This window comes from Cheilinus undulatus, linkage group 22 (genome assembly GCF_018320785.1).
Source record: "Cheilinus undulatus linkage group 22, ASM1832078v1, whole genome shotgun sequence".
In the NCBI taxonomy this organism is placed as follows: domain Eukaryota; kingdom Metazoa; phylum Chordata; class Actinopteri; order Labriformes; family Labridae; genus Cheilinus; species Cheilinus undulatus.
In genome coordinates this window covers 10,130,803-10,152,010 of record NC_054886.1, presented here as the reverse complement: position 1 = coordinate 10,152,010, position 21,208 = coordinate 10,130,803, and the positions used below count along the sequence as shown (strand labels likewise).

At 38.9% G+C, this 21,208-nt stretch overlaps 1 protein-coding gene across 1 annotated transcript in view; it reads left to right on the top strand.

Moving 5' to 3' along the window:
• adam19a (ADAM metallopeptidase domain 19a) overlaps nucleotides 1-21,208 on the top strand; it is a 253,726-nt gene that overhangs the window by 103,701 nt on the left and 128,817 nt on the right. Inside the window, exon 3 of the mRNA XM_041779714.1 lies at nucleotides 13,880-13,956. Within this exon, the coding sequence (XP_041635648.1) occupies nucleotides 13,880-13,956 (77 nt within the window). The remainder of the gene's footprint in view (nucleotides 1-13,879; nucleotides 13,957-21,208) is intronic.

The following is a 21,208-nucleotide window of genomic DNA, read 5'->3' as shown; positions in this document are numbered from 1 at the left end:
ATTGTAGCTTTGTGAGTCCCTGAGTGATTCTGCCGTCCCCTCAGACATACAGGAGCAATCTCAGAGCCCGTCATGTCCCTCCGCAGCTCTGTCAGGCTGCTGTTTGTACCGTCTGGCTCAAAATCGACTCTTTAAAAAGAGGAGAAAGTTTCAGTGAAGTTTCTCTTCCTGGAATGAATTCTAATCTCCAGTTCATCACAGCTTTGTGAGGATTTAATCTGTGATAAATTCTCTTGCAGGGATGCGTCCTTGAACTCTTCTTGGCCTCCTCTTTTTTATTTTCTGCCTCTGCATCGATAAGAGAAAGTGTCAGGGACTGGAAAAGCCGAGCTGTCACTTCTTTTTACACCAGAGGATAAAAAAAATGTTCATTATTTTTATCTCAGAAGGAGAAACCGAGTGTTTGTTGGCATTGTAACCAAACAGAATCCTTCCAAAAATACAGCCTTGCCTTAATAAAAGCTTGTTTTTATGTGTGTGGTCCTTTTTGTTTGACTCAAACCTCCAGCTGTGCCAGCACAATAACATGCGTCTCTGAATCCTTCTTGGACAGATTTGGTGGTGATTAAGCCAGCTGAGTTGTCTGCGTGGGAAATTCCTGCGCTGTGAATAAGCAGAGCAGATATCTGAGCGCTGCGATGCATGTGATTAGCCTGGATACCGTGTCTGCCACAGCGTGAGGCTTCATCAGAGCCAAGAGATCCTGACAACACTCACAAAACAAGCAGCAATCAGAGCGAGCAGAGCCCAACACAAACACTGAAATCTGAGGCGCTCTGCCGGACAATGGAGCCGAGATGTGTCATGGTTTTTATTCAAATGTAGACTTCATCATTTGCTTTTTGTCTGAGGGAACAAGTGAGGATTTTTAACCAAAGGAAACCGAAATCATAATGGCCTAAAGTCATTGTTCTTTCTGCAGCAAAGAGCCTTTTAGATCCTAAAACTGTACATGCATCCACAATATCCATGCCCTTAAAACAAGTTTAATCTTTACCAACTCCAAACTGGAAATCTTAATCTTAAACATAACATAAATCTCCCAGATTTGACTTAAAACTCTGAATGGGGGCAGCAGATTTCTGCATAGTGAAACTTTATAAAAATGCAAAACTTTTGTGCTGTTTACTGCTTTGCAAACTGGTTAAATCAGGAAAACAGTTATGAAGTAGGGACCGATAAAGCTCATGGTAAATGGTGGCAAACATGGACTTAAAACCCCCACCTTAAGTCTGGATTAATGGAGTCAGATGCTGAAAATGAAAGAAACACTACTTCTTCACAAACATACTTTAGGACACTTTCACACTAACCTATTTGGTTCCAGTTTAAAGGAACCTGAGTCTGAGTTGGTTTGGTTCGTTTGTGTTGATGTGAAAACTGTCTAACAAGCTCGAGTGTGACCAAACAACAACACTGAGACCACTCGAGAAGGTCAGTCTCTGCCTTTTTTGCATTTTTATTTATAGAGAGAACACGAGCCTACCTTGATCAGACCTAACTGCAGGAAGCTCTGAGCTGTTTTAGATTAAACCAGCAACCATAGCCAGTCAGGTGTATCTAAAACAGCAGGCAGACATGACAGAGCTTCAGTAACAATCACAGAAGACGTACTTTTTTTGTTGCTAATTATGATTAATATGCTGTTAGAATCAGCCATAGGCCGGCCACACACTACAGGATTTTAAGCCTGATTTGTGCCTCCCCGTGGGGGCATAGCCCGAGAGGAGCCTCGTCGCAAACAACTGTTTGTCTGAGTAGTCTGCATGTGTGTGGTGTCAACACAATTGTTTTACTGCTCCAAATCGTGTCGTAGCCTCCGAAAATCCCGAATTGTAAATACCAAATTTACGAATGTAGATATCAGTCAGTATCAGCCTAAATTGGCTGTAAATATCAGCTTATATCAGCTGTAGGTATTGGCCTATTTTGACTGCTAATATCGACCTAAATTTGCTGTAAATATTGGTCTGTATTGGCTTTAAGTAACAGAATGTGTCAGCAGCAATATTTGCCCATATTGGCTGAAAATCTGTCTGTTTTATCTTCACAGTTGGTCTGTGTCAGCTGTAAATATGGTCCTTGTCAGCTGTAGTTAATAGCCTGTATCTCATGTTAAGGATACCAGTCGTCCTTTATATTTGTTTTTCCTCCAAAGTCCTGTTTAAACCTGTGAGATTGTGTGAGATCTCATGTCTGTGGAATCTATACTCTGAAATCATTAAAACAAACAGCAGCTGTGATCTCAGTGAATCATTTAATGCTCAGGGGATAATTATATTAAAAGTCAGATGAAACCCTTAAGTCTGTGTTCTCCCAAGTTTTTTTCAATCATTAATGGTTTGAAACTATCCAGCGTCTCGTCCACCTAGGTAATACCCTTAGAAATGACTTTTTGATGAGTTAATTCTCCAGATGAGTGTTTTAAGTGTTTGATAAAGATGGATGATGTATCTCCATTTACTCTCCCAATGTTCAAAGCCTCCACACGCTGATATCTGACAGTGAACTCCTTATTTTTGACCCCACACTTCTCTCAAAAGTATCGACTCCCCACCTTGGCTCAGTGGGGGATTGAAGGGAGGAGTAATGAGCACCTTGTAGCCTTCCACCTCCTGCCTCCACCTCTCCTCTCCTCTCCTCTTGTTTAATTTTAGCTGCTTTGACGTACATTTGACAATGATTAATTACAGAGCCTCTCCATGTCACCCTGCTGTAGAAAACGGTTATCCAGGACTCTTCTTCTTCAGATGAGCGACCCTGGAGCTCACATGTCCTCCTCTGCCCTCACTCTGCAGCCCCTCTCCTTTCTGATTGTGTCCTCCTCCAGAGCTCCATCCTCTCTCACCTCTCCCCAGCCCTCCTCCACGCTGCCTGACTGATCGAGGGAAATTACACCGGCGCTGACTGCAGCTCCTTCAAAGATTTCATGGCCTAGTTTCACAGGAATAAAAAAGAGTCTGGAAAAGGCCACTGACCAGCCCCATCCTGGAATATTTTCTCCTTTTATTTACTTTCTTATATTAGGGTGGTGGAGGAAATATGATTTGATTTCCCAATGGGCACGATGATGATCAAACATTTACCAGAGCTTTGGAAGAATTCAAGAAATCAAACCTGGGCCTTTTATACATAATAAAGTACAAAAGTTTATGCCATGGCAGCAGACATGAATTAAAAGCCTTCATCTAAAGTCTGGAGGGTTGGAGTAAGAAAACTATCATGGTCTGTTTCCACCAAGTGGTATGGTTTGATGTCATTCTTAAATGTCTCTACAACATTCCGTCCTTGCCTTTAATGGTGATGTCATCCTTTATTGTCTATGAAATATTCAATCCTTGCCCTTAAAGGTGATGTTATCCTTTAATGTCTATAAAATATTCCATCCTTGCCTCTAAAGGTGATGTTATCCTTTATGTCTATACAACATTCCATCCTTGCCTTTCAAGGTGATGTCATCCTTTATTGTCTATGAAATATTCAATCCTTGCCCTTAAAGGTGATGTTATCCTTTATGTCTATACAACATTCTATCCTCGTCTTTAAAGATAATTTCATCCTTTAATGTGTATAAAGCATGCAATCCTTGCCCTTGAAGAATAAATTTTGTCCTCACCTTTGTAGATGTCATCCTTTAATGTTTATACAACATTCCATGCTTGCCTTTGAAGATGATGACATTCCATCCTCATGTTTTTAGATGATCTCCTTTAATGTCTATCCAACTTTCACCCTTGCCTTTGTAGATGATGTCATCTATTAATGTCTCTACAACATTCTATTCTTGCCTGTAAAGGTTATGTCTTTCTTAAATGTCCATACAATATTCCATCCTCACCTTTGTATACTATGTCACCTTTAAGGGAATAACTGTACTCTGTTCCCATTGATTCCTAACTGCATCACTTCCTGCCCCACATCTGACTTTCAAGCGTCACCAGGATCACATGACTACGGATAACCTATTTGTGCATGCAGGCCGTGTTTACACTCTAAAATATGCCTATCTTCTAGTGATCAGTCTTACCCTCTAAGTGGCTCTAAGTGTATGAAAGCTGTGGTACTGTAACACACAGAGGAGCCTCTAAGCTCTGATAAACCCCCGGTCACATCAAAGATGTGCAGAGTGCTCACATCATCTCATCTCTGAGTGTTTACTGATGGTTGTCCTGTACGATGACGGCTCGCCATCAGAGCCTCTCTCCTGATTCTTAACATGTAGATTAGTCCGTCTTTGATCGTCCGATAATCCCTCCTCTGGCTCTTCGTCTGTTTGTTCTGCTTCACTTGAGCTAAGACAGGAGCGAGGCCTGCAGCTCCATCTGATGCTGCCGTCTTCATCCACCGCCATCCCGCTGCACGCCTCTGCTCAAACAGAGCAGATAAACATCACAGTCAACCCCTGTCTTCAGCTTCCTTTTTCTCTTTCCTGTTTATTCTCATCATCCAGGAGTCTTTTCCTCTTTCGGTTTGCCTCAGTTTCTCTTCCCCTGTCATGGTTTGTTTCTGTCTCTTTTATGCCTCCTCTCAGAGGATCACCAGGGTCAGAGGTGTTATGATTTAGAGTTGGATGGCCCTCCATCTGTACATGATGTCTCAAGAATGTTTTGCAGGATTTTGCACATTTTGGACAGATATTCTGATTCAAGGATGCGCTGATTAGATTTGGAGATTGGAGTTCATCGTGACCTAAAATTTTGCAAGCAGAACATTTCAAGGATCTGAAGTATACAGTGCCCCTTGCTTATTTTTTTTTTTTATTTGTCACTTTTAGATATTTCAGTTTATCAAAATGATTTCATTTATTAAGGGAAATAGCCATCCAAAACTACCTGGCCCTGTGTAAGAAAAGTCATGGCCCCTTGTTAAATCATGAATAAACTGTGATTTTTAGGGAAGCTGAGCTCATTTTCAGGCCTGATCACTGCCAGAACTGTTCAGTCTCCACACCCCTTAGATGGTGACAAAGTGAAGTGCCTAATTCACTGTATTCCCAATATTAACATTGAGTTCTTTTGCTAAAAATGCTTATTCGAGCCACTTTTAACTTCTTTTCATCACTGTTTTTGTCCATTTTTTTTCCACATTTTCCTCTTTGGACTCGTTTATGCCACTTTTAATCTGTTTTTGCTACATTTTCACTACTTTAGCCACCTATTTTTGCCACTTTTTGCCAATTTTTGACACCTCTGACCTTTTCACCACTTTTGACCTGCCAGTTTTTGCCCCTCTTACCTATTTTATGAAACCTCAATCATTTTCTGACACGTTAAACCCATGTTTTTCCAGTTATTAACATTTTTCACCATTTTTCTGCAAAGTTCTGACCCCTTCTTGCCTTTCTTAACCCAATTATGCTGCTCTTATCCCATTTTTGTTTCTTTGAACTAATTTTTGCCACTTGATGCTAATTTTTTACATTTACTATTTTTTTCACTAATGAACCATTTTCACAATTTTTTTGCCCAGTTTTGTCCCTTTTTTTTTTACCTTTCTCAACCTATTTCTGACACCCTTATCCCATTTTATTTCTTTTTTCACATTTGACCTATTTTTTGCCACTTTTTAACCGCTTTTCACCATTTTCCATCCATTTTAGTCCTTTTTTGATGCTTTTACCCAATTTTTTCTTCTTTGAACCCATTTTTGCCACTCTGTAACCACTTGTGACTGCTCTATACCTAGGCTACATCTTATCACTATTAACCTGTTGTTGCCACCTTATATCTAAGCAATATATGCCACTTTTTGCCCATTTTCAACACCTTGAACCAATTCTAGCCACTTTTGAACCTCTTTTTATAATTTTCCATCCATTTTAGTCCTTTTTGGTGCTTTTATCCATTTGAACCCATTTTTGCCAATTTTTGCCACTCTGTAACCACTTTTGACTGCTTTATACTTTAATATTGCCACTCTTAATCTGTTGTTGCCACCTTATGCCCATTTCTGCCACTTTTGCCCATTTTTGACACCTTGAACCCATTCCTGTCACTTTTTATTCGCGTTTCACCATTTCCGCCCATTTTTAACCCCCTTTTCTTTTACCTTTTTAACCCTTTTTTGTCACTTTTATCTCATTTTTGCCTCTCTGTAACCACTTATCACCAGTTTTTTCTGTCAGTTTTTGCCACTTTTAACCAATTTTTGCCTGTTTTACACCTTTTTTTTGCCTCTTTAAAAAATATATTCTTTTTCCCGTAAAGTTATTTCAGATGCCTCCTTTAAATTCTTCTTTATTTGACTAAAAACATCCTGATGATCCCCAAGACTTTTGGGAAAATATTCTGTGGACTGACCAGACAACATGTGGTTTGAATTTCATATTTTTTTGCAACAGAAAGCTTCAGACTCTGTCCTTTTAGATCCATAAATGCTCATTTCAGTGTCTTGCAGGGTGTTGACACCATGGCTCATTTTTCGTGCAACGAAGCAAACGACTAGCCCTTCACAATAGGTCATTGTTGGCATTGTCTTGTTGGTGAGACCTGCTCTAAAACTAACATCTGACTCCATGGAGAGTTTGGTCCACCAGGCTGTAGTAATAGCTGCTTTATGGAGCTGCTCTCTCCTTTCAGATTCAGGGGTCATGATGGATATGAAGAGATTGCACACAGTATCCAGACTTTATGGAAACATATCAACATTTATGGATGATTTCTGCAGCAGAGTATAAAGAGTTAATCACCCCAGTCCATTTTCCCCATCAGTATTCCCCCTTAAGAAGTGAAATTCTTCCAAACTCTTCTCTGACTGACACGAAACATGATCAGACATATCAGCACGCAGAGTTTAAATGTTCTTATACTTGAAGCAGCTTTTGGTATTACTTTTATGTTCTCTTTAAGCCTGGAGGAGGAGGAGGGGGGGGCGTCATGAAGATTAAAGCTGCAGGACCTCGAGAAATGAACAGCAGACACCCAAATCACTGCAAGCTCAAACACATGGAGCAGCTGTGAAAGATCGACAAATGCAGCGCAGGGATGTGAGGCTGTTTTTTTTTTTTTTGGGAGCCGTTTGATCAGTAAATGTGCAGATCAACAACAAACCGAGTAAGCAGAGGCTGTGAACCGATCACTCCAAGATGCTTGCCTGCAGATATGAAGAGTGCAGCGGAGTGGAAAAGCAAACTCTAATGCTGCTCCACGAGGCAAAGAAACCAATCACTGAATATTTTCAGCAAGGAGGAAATCATGCTGACGATGAAATGTAATAAAGAGCGTGTTTGTTCACACCTTCTTCCTCTTCAGATTAATCTCACAATAAAGGCTAAAGGACAAATCTCTGAATGAACCCTTAAAACAAACAAAAACTGTTTCCTTCATTAGTATTTAGCTAAATATGTTTAATTTTAAAATGTCTCCCAGTATTTTCAGACATCAGATATCTCTAAAATTCGACCAAATTTAAAAAAAAATGTTTTTATGAGCCATGTCTGCATGCAGCAACCAATCAGAAATGTTCAGCCCTGCAAGTCTGACCCCCAAAGTCCCTGTACTAACCCTATGGGAGCAACTTTTTAAGGAGTAAAATTAAGATCTTGACGCTTTGTTTGGACCCTTATTCCTGCAGAGAAAATGTACTAAATATTACTTGTGTCTCTGAAGTGTAAGGGCCCTGTTTTGGTCTTGTAAAGTCTGCTGTCTAAAGTGCATGAAGCATACCACTTTGGAGCATCTCCCGCTATATTTTGCTGTCTTGATGGAACACAGTCTGGAGGTTTACCAGGTGCAGAGTCTAATGAATGAATGAAACGGCTTCTTCTGGGATTGAGTAGCTCTCTTGCAGACTGAATAAGATTGTCCTCCAAGATACATTTTGCCGCATTCATTGTTCCAGTGCTGGCTGCTGAGAGGCATCCCAACATCATGATGCTGCCACCATCATGCTTCACAGTGGGGATGGTGTGCTTGTGGTGATGGGCAGTGTTTTTCGTCTTGTCTGATGGTCAAAAAGCTCCACTTTTGTCTCATCAGACCAAAGAACCTTCTTCCTCTTGACCACGATGGAGTCTCCCATGTGTCTTTTGATGAACTCTAATCCAGAGTTTTCTTCAACAGTGGCTTTCTCTTTGCCACTCTCCCATAAACCTTAGACTGGTGAAGAACCCAGGCAACAGTTGTTGTACGCAGAGTTTCTCCCAGCTCAGCTGCTGAAGCTTGTAACTCCTTCAGCGTAGTCATAGGTGTCTTGGTGGCCTCTCTCTCTAGTCTCCTTCTTGTACGCTCACTCAGTTTGTGAGGTCTGATTCAGGCAGATTTACACATGTGCCTTTCTTCATGATGGATTTAACTGAACTCTGGGGGATGTTCAGTGCCTTTTAACTGTTTTTGTATCCATCCTCTGACTAATACTTTTCAATAGTCTTTTCTCTGAGTGTCTTGGAGTATTCTTTTGTCTTCATGGTGTAATGGTAGCCATGACTACTAATAAAACAGTGAGTGGACTTTCCAGATACAGCTGTCTTTATACTACAATCACTGAGACATTTTCACTGCACTCAGGTGAATTAGGTCAGTCACTTTAAAGGAGGTAAATATTTATGCAATCATTTGAGAGGTGAAATTATATTGACCATGATTGATTTATAAAATCAGTAGAAGGGTTAAACATCCAAGGGGGTGAAATATTTTTTATAGACATAGTAGTTTAGTATTCTAACGGGATTTTACTTTTCTATTCATTAATTAATACGACTTCCTGCCGCCTCTTTGAGCTACTTCTTTTATTTTGCTGCTGAACACAGAACAGACAGAATGCAAGGTAAAATATGTAGATAGTGGATTTATAAAGCCCAATTCCCAAAAGAAAGGTTGTAAAGTTTTGTTCATTGTGACTTGAAATAGATAACAGTCATTTGTGAACCCTCTGAACACAGCACAAAAACAAGATATTTAATGTTCAAGCTGATAAATGTTTTAGGTTTTTGTTTGTTTGTTTGTTTGTTTTACCATACACATTCTGAATTAAATTGGATCCAATATTTTGTCTTTTTGGGATATTCAGTTGAATATAGGTTGAAAAAGATTGGAAAATTGTATCATTCGTGCACAGTGTCCCATTTTTTTTGGAATTGGGGTTAGTAAGTTATGTGTCACATTCCCACAACATCAGAAACAGCCAAAAACAAGCCACAGTGGAGCAAAATTGTAACTCATTGATGTAGAAACATCGACAGGATTTATGTTGATTAGAATTCTGTGAGCTCAACATCAAATAAAGGTTGACTTTAGACATGTATTCATTGTTTTGTTTTTTTTTCCAGCTGGAAGCCTGATGGACCAGTCCAATTTGACTGAATACAGTCAGTCACATGTTCACTCCTTTTAGTGACATTTAAGCCCAGTCAGACCAACAATTAAATAAATATAAGCTGAAAGTCTCAGTGACTTGTTATGGGCCGTTTTTAACATGCAGCCATTTTCTGCATCCTCTGAAAAGGATCCCAAAAGCTTAGCACCTGACCACTCTTGGTTTTAGGACAAATGCCCCACTGGGTGCAACCAGAGGTGCAAGTTGCTTTGGTATTTAATCAGCGTGATTGAATGAGAGTAAAAGGAACAACTGTTCCATGTTGAGAAGAACCCTGCACTGCATGCCAAAACGATTTACTCCAGATATACAATTAGGCCTGATTGTGTTCAAATGTTCCTGGAAATTTGTTCCTCCAAAGGTTCCTGCTCCTGCATAAAGTTCCTCCAGTAGAAACATTGCTAAAGATGTTGATAAAAAAAATGCCTCTGTGACCTCTTGCAGTCCAATTTAAGCCTTCTTTAACGTCCCTCTCTAACTCTGGGCTGTCACGCTGCTGGCTGCTCACACGCTGTCCCTGCTTTCACACCTCCCACTCTCCGCTCGCTGTGACCCTGCCATGACTCCAGCTGGAGGTGGTGATGTCTCACAAATAAACAGCTGGAAACACTGGAAAAGTGCTACTGATGAGCAGCACATGGGCCTGCATGTTGGTTTAGTGAAAGAGAGGAACAATCCAGAATTTATGATGAGCTGTGTTTGTTAGGATTCGTGCTCAACCATCGAATACAGATTAGACCTGACATCTCTCATTTAATCCCAGCTGATGCTCATATTTTTATGTAAAACATGTTGTCTTTACGCTGGGAATTTAATAGAGGAGACTATAAAGATACGAGGAGAGAGACCTTAAATCATCCCCAGGGAGAAGGTTGAGCATCTGTTGCATTATAAAGTAGGAAAGAGAGCAGAAATAGACAAATAAACAAGAAACAAGGATAAAGACCATGAGAGACGGGCAGCAGATAATACCAAGAGTGCAAAAGTGTCAGAGCTGACATCATTAATATTCATTAAAATGGTCAACTTTATTCTTTAGATGATAAATTCACATGCTGCAAAGAATGCTGATGATTCTCATGTTGTTTACCTGAGTTTAAAACTATCAGAAAGGGCTTCAGCAGTTATTTTTTCAACTTTATTAGGACTACACAATGTCAGAGAGTCATCAAAAGTACACTTTTTTCCACAACATATTTTCCCCAAAAGTTTTGGGGATCATAAGGATGTTTTAGTCAAATGTGAGATGAGCCTTGGTGTTCTTTCTGCTCAGCGGTGGTTTTGGCCTAGGAACTCTCCCATGATGCCATTCTTATTGTTGAGTCCTGAACTCTAAGCTTACCTGAGTCAAGTGCAGCCTGCAGGTCTTTAGATGTCCTGGGTTTTTTTGGGAACTCCTGGAGTCTCCTGAGTCATCTATGCGCTTCTTAAGTCATTTTGGTAGGTCGGTCACTCCTGGGAAAGTTCACCTCTGTTCACAGTTTTCTCCATTTGTGGGTAATGGCTCTCAGTGTGGTTGCCTTGAGTCCCAGAGTCTCAGAAATGTCGTTGTAGACATTTCCAGGTGTTTAGATTGTTTTTTGTTTGTTTCAACAAAGATTTAATGACTTGATCCGTCCAAATCCATCGGTCTGGGTTGCCTCTAGAGTCCAGTAGCATCTGCAAGTTGGCTTGAATTAAAGGCGCCACAGTACCCAGTTTGCTTGCACCTAAGGAATGGTATGTTTAAGACAGAGCCCGATCGATTGATCGGCGGGCTGATTAATCGGGACAATTATAGCGTATCACAGATTAATCAACACCGGCCAATATGTAGCCGGTATATTAACCCTTAGAGCTCACACATCACGGATAGGTGCGGCAAGTACATCCCTTTAAAAATCACTTGGTAACGTTTGAACTGTAAGTCGTGGGCACTAACATTTTCGAGTGAGCCCGGAACTTGGCTGACTTTCCAGAGTCTCTGAGGACAGTGTTGTCCTATACAACAATACGCGACACAGTTTCTAAAAACGTATATTGGTTATTGGCCGATATATCGGATATCGGCTTTTTTTTAGCCCCCATATCGGTATCGGCATCTGCCCCAAAAATCCCATATCGGTCAGGCTCTAGTTTAAGGCTATTGGACCACCCAGTGTTGATGGTGATGCCAAACTTAAATTTCCTAAATTAGACCCTGCTGCAGGAAAGTCTAGAGAAATATTCATTTCTCTTATTAGAGGCATCAAACCCTCCCTCAGCTCTTAGCGTGTAGTAAAACCATGTGGTTAAAGAAACAGACTCTCCATATCACTGACAGACACTCGGCTGAACTCTGCAGGAGTTCAAGAAGACAGAGATGATTTCATGGAGCTTCTATACACTTCTTAGTGTCTCTGTCTCTTTGGTCCAGCCTTCCTCTGTGTTTAAAATCAGCGTCTATTTTGTGTTTGCAGAGGGACACCTAGAGCTAGAATCATCATTTCATTTCTTTGTGGCACAAACTGTTCTGTCCATGTGTTTTTAACTTCTCTTACTCGTTGGATTTCACAATCCTCCCTACATCTGTATCATTTTGCAGAACTGCTGCTGCTAAGTCAGCAAAAACTGCAGAGTTTGAAAATGTTTCATCATGTTTTGTGAGTCTGTGGTGGTGTGTTCACACAGGAAAGCGCTCAGCAGATGGGTGAAAAATGTCAGTTTGACAGTGTTACAACTCTGAAAATCGAATCTCTATGTGTAAAAGACAAACGTGAACTGCAGCGAGTTTTTATCATACCTCTGCTTCCAAATATATAGAGTCACTGTTGTTGCAAAACTTAAGAGCTCATTTTAACATTTTATGATCATGACTTATTGATTCTGGGCTCAGAGTTATCTTCACTCTTTTCATTCATTCATTCTGTGTTTGTGCTCCAAACTGCCTCCTTGTTCTTACATTTTCTCTAAATGTCTGTTTGCTCTCAAACCCTTAGTTTTTTTTAACCAAATTTCCTGCACTCTTTAAACTGTTCTCCTCTCTTCAGGCTGATTCAGTTTGTGAAACTGACATTCCTTTTTTTGAGTTTACAACCCCACTTCCAAAAAAGTTGGAGCACTGTGTAAGATGCAAATAAAAACAGAATACAGTGAGTCCCAACACTCCATCACATACACATCCATTTAAAAGTCTGAGAGCCAAAATTTAAAGCAAAACTTTAATAGTAATTGTTAGACATCTGTAAAAGATAGCAAAAAAGTAAACCCAGTATAACTAGCAGAATAATTTGTCTATGTTTTAAAGAAAAATGAAGTCTGTAGGAGGAGCTGAGTTTGAGTTACAGGGCTTGGAGGTCAATGATTGTGATGATGTGTGTATGTGATAGAATGTTGGGAGAGATCAAATCAGACGGTGTGGGCCTGTTTCCTATTGGTTGGTTCATCAAAAATCCAAAAACAGAAATGCATTGTGGGCACACAGTGAAAGCTTCATATTAACCTAATTCCAAAAATGTTGGGGCGCTTTGTAAAATGTACTTAAAAACAAATGCAGTGATTTTCATAGGCATTAATGCAACTCCATAACATCAGAGCTGCAGGCTTTTGAAATGTGCCAGGATAACAAGGTGGATAGACCCTCTCCTATTTAGTTTGTCATTTCCAAAATGATTTTTAAATTTAGATTTATCTGACCACAGAACAGTTTTCCATGTGGCCACTGTCCATCTTAAATAAGCTGTGAGAAAACGGTGGTGTTTCTGGATCCTGTGTGCTTCTTCTTTCCATGATCCAGTTTTAACTGTGTTGGCAGTCAGTGATTTCTGGAAGTGTTCCTGAGCCCATGAAGTGATTTCAAGTACAGAATCATGCCTGTTTTTGATGCAGTGGCCCCTGAGAGCCCCTTCAGCCCTGTCCCTAGCTCACAGAGATTTCTCCAGATTCTCTGAATCTTTTGATGATATTATGAGCTGGAGATGGTGGATAATCAAAGTCTTTGCAGCTTTACATTGATACACAGTCATATTGCTGACCTGATGCCAATTTACCTGATTAAAAATGCTCCTCCAGCTGTTTTTCATTAGTAACACTTACTTTTCCAGCCTTTCGTTGCCCTGTTCCATCCTTTTTGAGAATTGCTGCTGCCATCAAATTTAGCAAGTTATCCATGTATTTATTCTGGATTCTCTTGTTTCTATCTTAGACAGATGTTTAATAATTCTTGTTAAAGTTGGATGATGAACAAGCAGAGTCAACCTGAATGATTGGAAAACGGTTTGATAGAGAAAATCTCAGCCCAAGGAGGCAGTTTAGAGCACAACAAAAAGTTGACTAAATCATTAAGTCATGATCTCATTACATAAAATGCACTCTTGTGTTTTGTATAAATAATGTCTCTATAAAAGTGAATCAAACAACTGGAAAATTATTCCCTCAAAGCTAAATAGAGTTTATTATGAAATTTGTTTGAAGATTTACCCACTCAGTTCATTAACGGTTTGTTTCTTCCTGCTGGATAAACGCTCTTGATCTCATCTTTATGAAATAATTTTGATCATTTATCCCCCCACCCTCCTCTGACTCCATCTCTCTCTCTTTAACCCAACAGGAGGAGCACCCAGTCAGCGGGGAAATCGTCGTCTCATCCGACGACCTCCACCTGGTGCTACAAGTGGAGCGTAATCAGTGAGTGCTCACTCTCTTTCACCCTCTTTTCCTCCTTAAAACCCTCGTCTGTCCTCTGAGGGATGTGAATGAGGAGTGAAGTGATCATAGTCTCCGCCTCCTCGCTCTCTGCTCGCTCTACTCTGAAGGTTACTGAATGTTTCCACACGTTGAAGCTTAGAAAAGATTGAAAGGATGGCCTCAGGACATGGATGTGCTCATACTAATACAACTCTCTATCTCAATAACCCAAAAACCCCAAGGTTTCAGCTCTTATTCAGGAAAGGATGAGTTCACAACACTCAGGAAATTACAAATCCTGATAAAAAAGAACAAAGAGTCCACGGGAAGGTTTAGAGAGCAGCTGTCCTTACTGCAGTTACAAAATCTCCAGTAACTTATCCATTATTAGAGATAAAAAAACAAATCTTTAATGCAAATTAGGCCAAATATTTTAAAAAATATGCAAAAGTAAAACATTTATTGCATTTTGAAAAAAGTTTTTCATGCATTTGAAAGTTTTCTTGACGAGTACAGACGTTTGGGGATTTCACAAGGTTTTTGTTGAGTTCCTTGTGTCTAAAACTTTTATTTTGAAATGCCAAATTTTCATGGAATTTGACAGTTCTGATTGCAAGCTTTTTCATTGTTGCTTTTCTTTTACAGTGGAAAAAATTGCTTCTGAAATTAAAAGTTTTTCTCCAAAATTACTAGGATTATTTTTATAAAAACTTTGGTTTGCAAAAAAAAAAAAAAAAAAAAAAAATTAGATAAACTTGTGCAGCAAACCATTTGATTTACATGGATACACTTTTAAACTCATTTTAATTTTTTTGTCAGAGACATTTATTATTAGTATTATTATTAGTAGTGGTAGTATTATAATAATAATAATAATTATTATTATTATTATTATGCCTTTATTAGAGATGAGGCAGTGGATAGAGCAGGAAACAGGACTTGAACCCAGGCCCTGAAAACCCAGAGTGGGCCCTCCCCAGCTGTGATTTACTGAAAGTGTCAATACATGTGTGTTGGATCAGCAGGGTTCATGTAAGCATCCTGCCTAACAGTTACCTCATTTTGGAGCTGGAAAGTTTGTCAAGCTATTATTGGGTGCTAATGCTCAAAATAATCACTCATTCTACTTTTACCTTCTTTTCATCACTGTTTTTGTCCACTTTTTCCAACATTTTCCACAGTGGACCTTTTTATTGCCACTTTTTAACCTGTTTTTGCTACGTTTAACCCTTTTCCATTACTTCAGCCACCTATTTTTGCCAATTTTTGCTGAGCTGAAAAGTGTGTGCAGCTATTTTTATTTTGTTACTTTTGAAGCCATTTAGTTTTATAATTGTTGAACCCCTTTTATCCACTATTTCTACTTTTATTTGCCACTCACTGTCAATTTTGCACAATTTTCCCCCATTTTTGCCCCATTTGACCAATTTATGCCACATTTAAAGCCCTTTTTATCGCTTTTCCACCCACTTTGTCTAATTTTTACCAATTTTCATCACATTTCCTGCCTGTTTTTGCTAGTTTGACCAATTATTACAACTTACCGCCAATTTTTTGCCTCTGTTAACCCATTTCTGCCACTTTCTAAATCCGATTTCACAACCTTTACTGACCATTCTTTCAATTTTTAACCCATTTTGATTCTGTTTTAACAAATAGGGGTTTACATTTTTAAGAAGGCTTTATACTACAGTATAAATAGATCAAAAATAGTTTGATAAGAGTGGTTTTTACTCAGACTAGAAATAAAATAGGGTTATCATCATTTAACTATACAGTTGATCATGATTTTGCTGATCTCCGGCCCCAGAAATCTCTCCCAGTTATCCCCCCTCATAGGCGGCCTTGCCCATGAAGCCAGTATTTGAATCTTTTCATTCTGGCAGAAGTGATAGTCAATCTGGAGGTCTAATGTTTCTGGGTTGTCTCTATCCATGTTCATCATTGCTCATGTTCATTCCTTGCTTGTTGACTTAATATCTCAAGAACACTTTGAAGGATTTTCATTAAACCCTACACAAACTACCACTCTGACTCAAGGATGAACTGTTTTAAATGCTGTTGTGATCAAAAATCAAGGTGGCCTCATTTTCATCTTTTTTTGATATCTACTGATCTTCTTTACCCTCCACTGTCTGGGTATCATTACCTCGCAGAGGCGTCAAACCACCAGGCGTTAGGACATTTGCTCTCTTGATTTGTTTTTCCTTAGTAGTTTTGTCTTATTTTAGCTTTCTCGGTTAAACAAATTCTCATTCTGATTCTTTTACATTTTACGCTTAAACTCCTTTAGATTTAGGGCTATAGCTTCCTTAATTACATGTTTTATTCTGGTAGGAACATCTCTTATTAGTTTCACTTCTGCTTTAACTTTAAATACAGGAAGTTCTGAGTTTCTAAGCTCAGATTCAAAATTACTACAGACAGTTTATTTTTGGCTTTTCTTACAGACATAACTCTAGTTACATATTTTCTGCATGTTCAGACATTTAAGTTAGGATTAGTCCATAAAAGTGAGGCCGTAGTGTCAGCTAGAGCCATGATTTAATACACGACCCACATGATACTCTCTTGAATCACGACTGTGTTTGCCTCCCGTCCTGGGAGCAGAAGAGCTGATCAGAATGAGTGGAGGGTTTCATGGTACAGGGATAGTGGGGTTCAGCAGATGTAACAGAGTTCAAGGCCGTCAGAGGTTACCGTGTTCATGTGATAACATCAAGGCCAGCTCTGTCTGGAGCATGCACATTAGCCTGAGACGTGCATCGACTGTGAGAGTGGAGGAGTTAACATGCAGCAGGAGGAGAGAACATGTGTGAACACCTCAGAGGGATCAATGAGAGAGAAAGAGAGAGAGAGTGGGGATCACTGGCCTGACACTCAGTTTTCACTGTGGACCAGAGGAGCTCTACAGCTGTCCTCGTGATGATATAAGGAGGACTGCATGTGTTCAGGGAGGAGGGAAGCTTGTAATCCTGTGGGACATCCTCATATATAAATTGAAATGAGTGTCAATCAGATATTAAGATATTCATGAGTCACATTTAAAGACCCCAGGTGCTTTATTTACCACACGTTCAAAGGTCATTCTGGTAGTTTTAAACCAAACTGCCTCTGATTTAGAGGAGATGTAACATCATGGCTTCACAGTTTAAAGAGGTAGGGACCTAGCCTGGCTTACATGCATCTCCAAAGGAAGGACTGAATGTTTTGTAGGTTTTTAAGGATGGTATCATCTCCAAACACAAGGATGAAATGTTTTATAGGCTTTTAAGGATGACATCATCTACAAAGGCAAGGATGGGATGTTTGATAGGCTTAACCCATCTCTACTTGAGTTAAGAATACATTTGAGTGTAAGGAATTACATTATCTCTAAAGGCAAGGATGGGATGTTTTCTACCTTAACTTATCCCTACTTGAGTTAGAGGCGTAAGTTTAGGTATAAGCATAAGCTTTAAAGGATGACGTTATCTCTAAAGGCAAGGATGGAATTTTTTAAAGCTTTTAAGGATGACATCTCCACAGGAAAGGATGGGATGTTTTGTAAGCTTTAACACATCTCAGCTTGGGTTTAGTTTAGCATAAGTTTGGGTGAAAGCTTTAAAGGATGACATTATATCCAGAGGCAAGAACAGAATGTTCTGTTGGCTTCATATGATATTATCACCTTTAAAGGCAAGGATGGGATGTTCTGTATGCTTTAACTCATCTCCACTTGATATTAGTCAAGTAGAAGCTTTATTGAAAGGTTTGATGTATGACATTATCTCCAAAGACATGGATGGAATGTTCTGTTGGGGATAAAGAAAGATATCACCTTAAAAGGCAAGGATGGGATGTTTTTGAACTTTAACTCAACTCTACTCAAGTCGAGTTTAAGATCAAGTATTAGCTTTAAAGGACAACATAGTAATATTAAATGGCAAGGATGGAATGTTCTGTAGGCTTTTAAGGATGACATCATCTACAAAGGCAAGGATGGGATGTTTGATAGGCTTAACCCATCTCTACTTGAGTTAAGAATACATTTGAGTGTAAGGAATTACATTATCTCTAAAGGCAAGGATGGGATGTTTTCTACCTTAACTTATCCCTACTTGAGTTAGAGGCGTAAGTTTAGGTATAAGCATAAGCTTTAAAGGATGACGTTATCTCTAAAGGCAAGGATGGAATGTTTTAAAGCTTTTAAGGATGACATCTCCACAGGAAAGGATGGGATGTTTTGTAAGCTTTAACACATCTCAGCTTGGGTTTAGTTTAGCATAAGTTTGGGTGAAAGCTTTAAAGGATGACATTATATCCAGAGGCAAGAACAGAATGTTCTGTTGGCTTCATATGATATTATCACCTTTAAAGGCAAGGATGGGATGTTCTGTATGCTTTAACTCATCTCCACTTGATATTAGTCAAGTAGAAGCTTTATTAAAAGGTTTGATGTATGACATTATCTCCAAAGACATGGATGGAATGTTCTGTTGGGGATAAAGAAAGATATCACCTTAAAAGGCAAGGATGGGATGTTTTTGAACTTTAACTCAACTCTACTCAAGTCGAGTTTAAGATCAAGTATTAGCTTTAAAGGACAACATAGTAATATTAAATGGCAAGGATGGAATGTTCTGTAGGCTTTTAAGGATGACTTAATCTTTAAAGGCAAGGATGGGATGTTTGATTGGCTTAACTCATCTCCACTTGAGTTAAGTAAGGCATAAGTTTATGATAAGTATCAGTTTTAAAGGATAACATCATCTCTAAAGGCAAGGATGGAATGTTTTTAAAGCTTTTAAGGATGACATTATCTCCACAGGAAAGGATGGGATGTTTTTTAAGATATAACACATCTCAGCTTGGGTTTAGCTAAGCGCAAGTTTGGGTGAAAGCTTTAAATGATGACATCATCTCCAGAGGCAAGAATGGAAGTTATTAAAGGCTTTAAAGGATGACATTATCTTCAAAGGCAAGAATGGAATGTTTTAAAGGCTTTAAAATATTAAGCATCTCCAGAGACAAGAATGGAAGTTTTTTAAAGGCTTTAAAGGATGACGTTGTCTTCAAAGGCAAGAATGGAATGTTTTAAAGGCTTTAAAGGATTAAATTATCTCCAAAGGCAAGAATGGAATGTTTTAAAGGCTTTAAAGGATGACATTGTCTTCAAAGGCAAGAATGGGATATTTTAAAGGCTTTTGAAGATGGCATCGTCTCCAAACACAAGGATGGGATGTTTATAAGGTTCAACCCAACATTGTCATCTCAAAGGCAAGGATGGGATGTTCTGTAGGCTTTTAAGGATCACATCATTTCCATAAGCAAGTTTGAGATTTTTTTGTATAACTTTAACACAACTAAAGCTGAGTTGAGTGTAAGTTTAAAAGAATATCATTATCTTTTAATGCAAAGATGAAATGTTTATGAAGTTGGAGATGTTTGGAGTTTTTATTTCCAAAAAGCTGGCCACTTTAATCAAGTGATTTCTTGTAGATGCTGTCGCATTTAAATTTGCATTCACATTCAGTTGCTTTGTTTGTCCAAGTAATTGCTGGGTTTTTTTTTTAGTGAGGAAACGCAGAAAATATTTGACTGTGTTTATTTTCTGTTTATGGTCGGTTGATGTGAGCAACACATGAAGGGGTTTTTCGTCTCTTTACATACAAGATGCATCTGATTTCAGTTGCTTGGAAACAGCTGGATGAGTAAATAAAGGAAGGAAGTGACACAGAAAGAAGATAAAGAAGAAGAAGTGAGTGTGCTGGGGAGTCTCGCTGTGTATTATGGGTCACAGAGCTGGCTCTGAGTGTGTTTATTTAAGTTTGGTCTGGAGCTCTGAATGTAGGTCAGAGACAGAGGGACACACACAGGAAGACTGAGGAATAACTGGGAATCTTCTGGAATCTGAGTTTATTTTACATACGGAGCCTCTTCCACTGGGAACACTCTGGGACACAGCCAAGAGGATGTCATTATATTCATGTTAGAGGAGGAGAAAATCCAAGGGTTTCCATCCACCACTTCTCATGTGCATTTTTGTTTGAGCTTTAAAACCCGACTGGAAATGCTGTGGATTAAAAAAAAAAAGTCTGACACGTGGCCTGCCTTTGGTTGCCACCTTAAGTTAGAGGGATAATGCGCATGGTGTTAAGCAAAAGTAAAACAAAGACTACCAATGAAACACAGAACTGTAAAGTTTGTCCCTGTTTTTAACAAATCATCATGAAACTGGTTAGGTGTTAGCTAACATGTAAGTACAAAAAAAGGTTTAATAGTAACTAGTTGAAAGGTTGTAGATCACCAGGTACTGTAGTGAAAACAGACATACTTAGTCAGTAAACCAATACTCTTCAAGAGAATGAAGGGAACAAGAGGAAGTTCCTGTTTCATTTCCTGAAAAACATTAGCAGAAAAGGTTCCAAAGAAAAGAAGTGGTAGACAAATAACTTGTGCTTTTTCAATCGGTCCAAGATATTTAAATAAAAAGTAACAGAAAATAGCCGATTGAGGCAACTCCCACTGTATGGACTAGTACTGAGTATTTAGATAGAAAGTGACAGAAAATAGTGAATCAAGGACCAAGAAAGAGGTATACTAACAACTCCAACTTTTTGGAGACTTGCTTCTCTGACTTTATGGATTGGTATTAAGAATTTAATCAAGAAGCAACATTAAATAGCAAATCAAGGTAGACTAACAACTCCTACTGTTTTGACTTGGACTATGTATTCAATTAAACTGCACCAGTAAATAGCAAAACAAAGGCAATGGTACACTAGCAACTTCAACTCTTGGGATTGGAACTTAGTATTTAATTTAAAAGTAACAGAAAATAGCAAATCTAAGATTAAGGGGGTAGAATAGCAGCTTCCGTTGTATACCTTAGACTTGCATCTCACACTTTTGAAGGGCTCTGTTTTTTTTTTAATAAAATAAACAAAGTAATAAATTCAGGCAGTTTAAAAATCGCTACAACCACTTTTTCAAGCAGACTAGCAACTTACTGACTCCTGTTTAATTAAACAAAGCGATGACAAATGAAGGTGGCGGTTGACTTGCATCTCCTGCTTTCAACTTGCACTTATTTCATTAAAAACTGACGAAAACTAAAAACAAAATCAAGACAGTGGTAGACAGTCAACTCCTGCTTTTAGAGATTTTCATCTTCCACTTTTCCCAGATGTGTAGTAATTATTTAAGCATCCACAAAAAACGCTTCCAGTTCAGGGCAGTGGTAGACTAGCAACTCCCTTTTTGGAGAAGT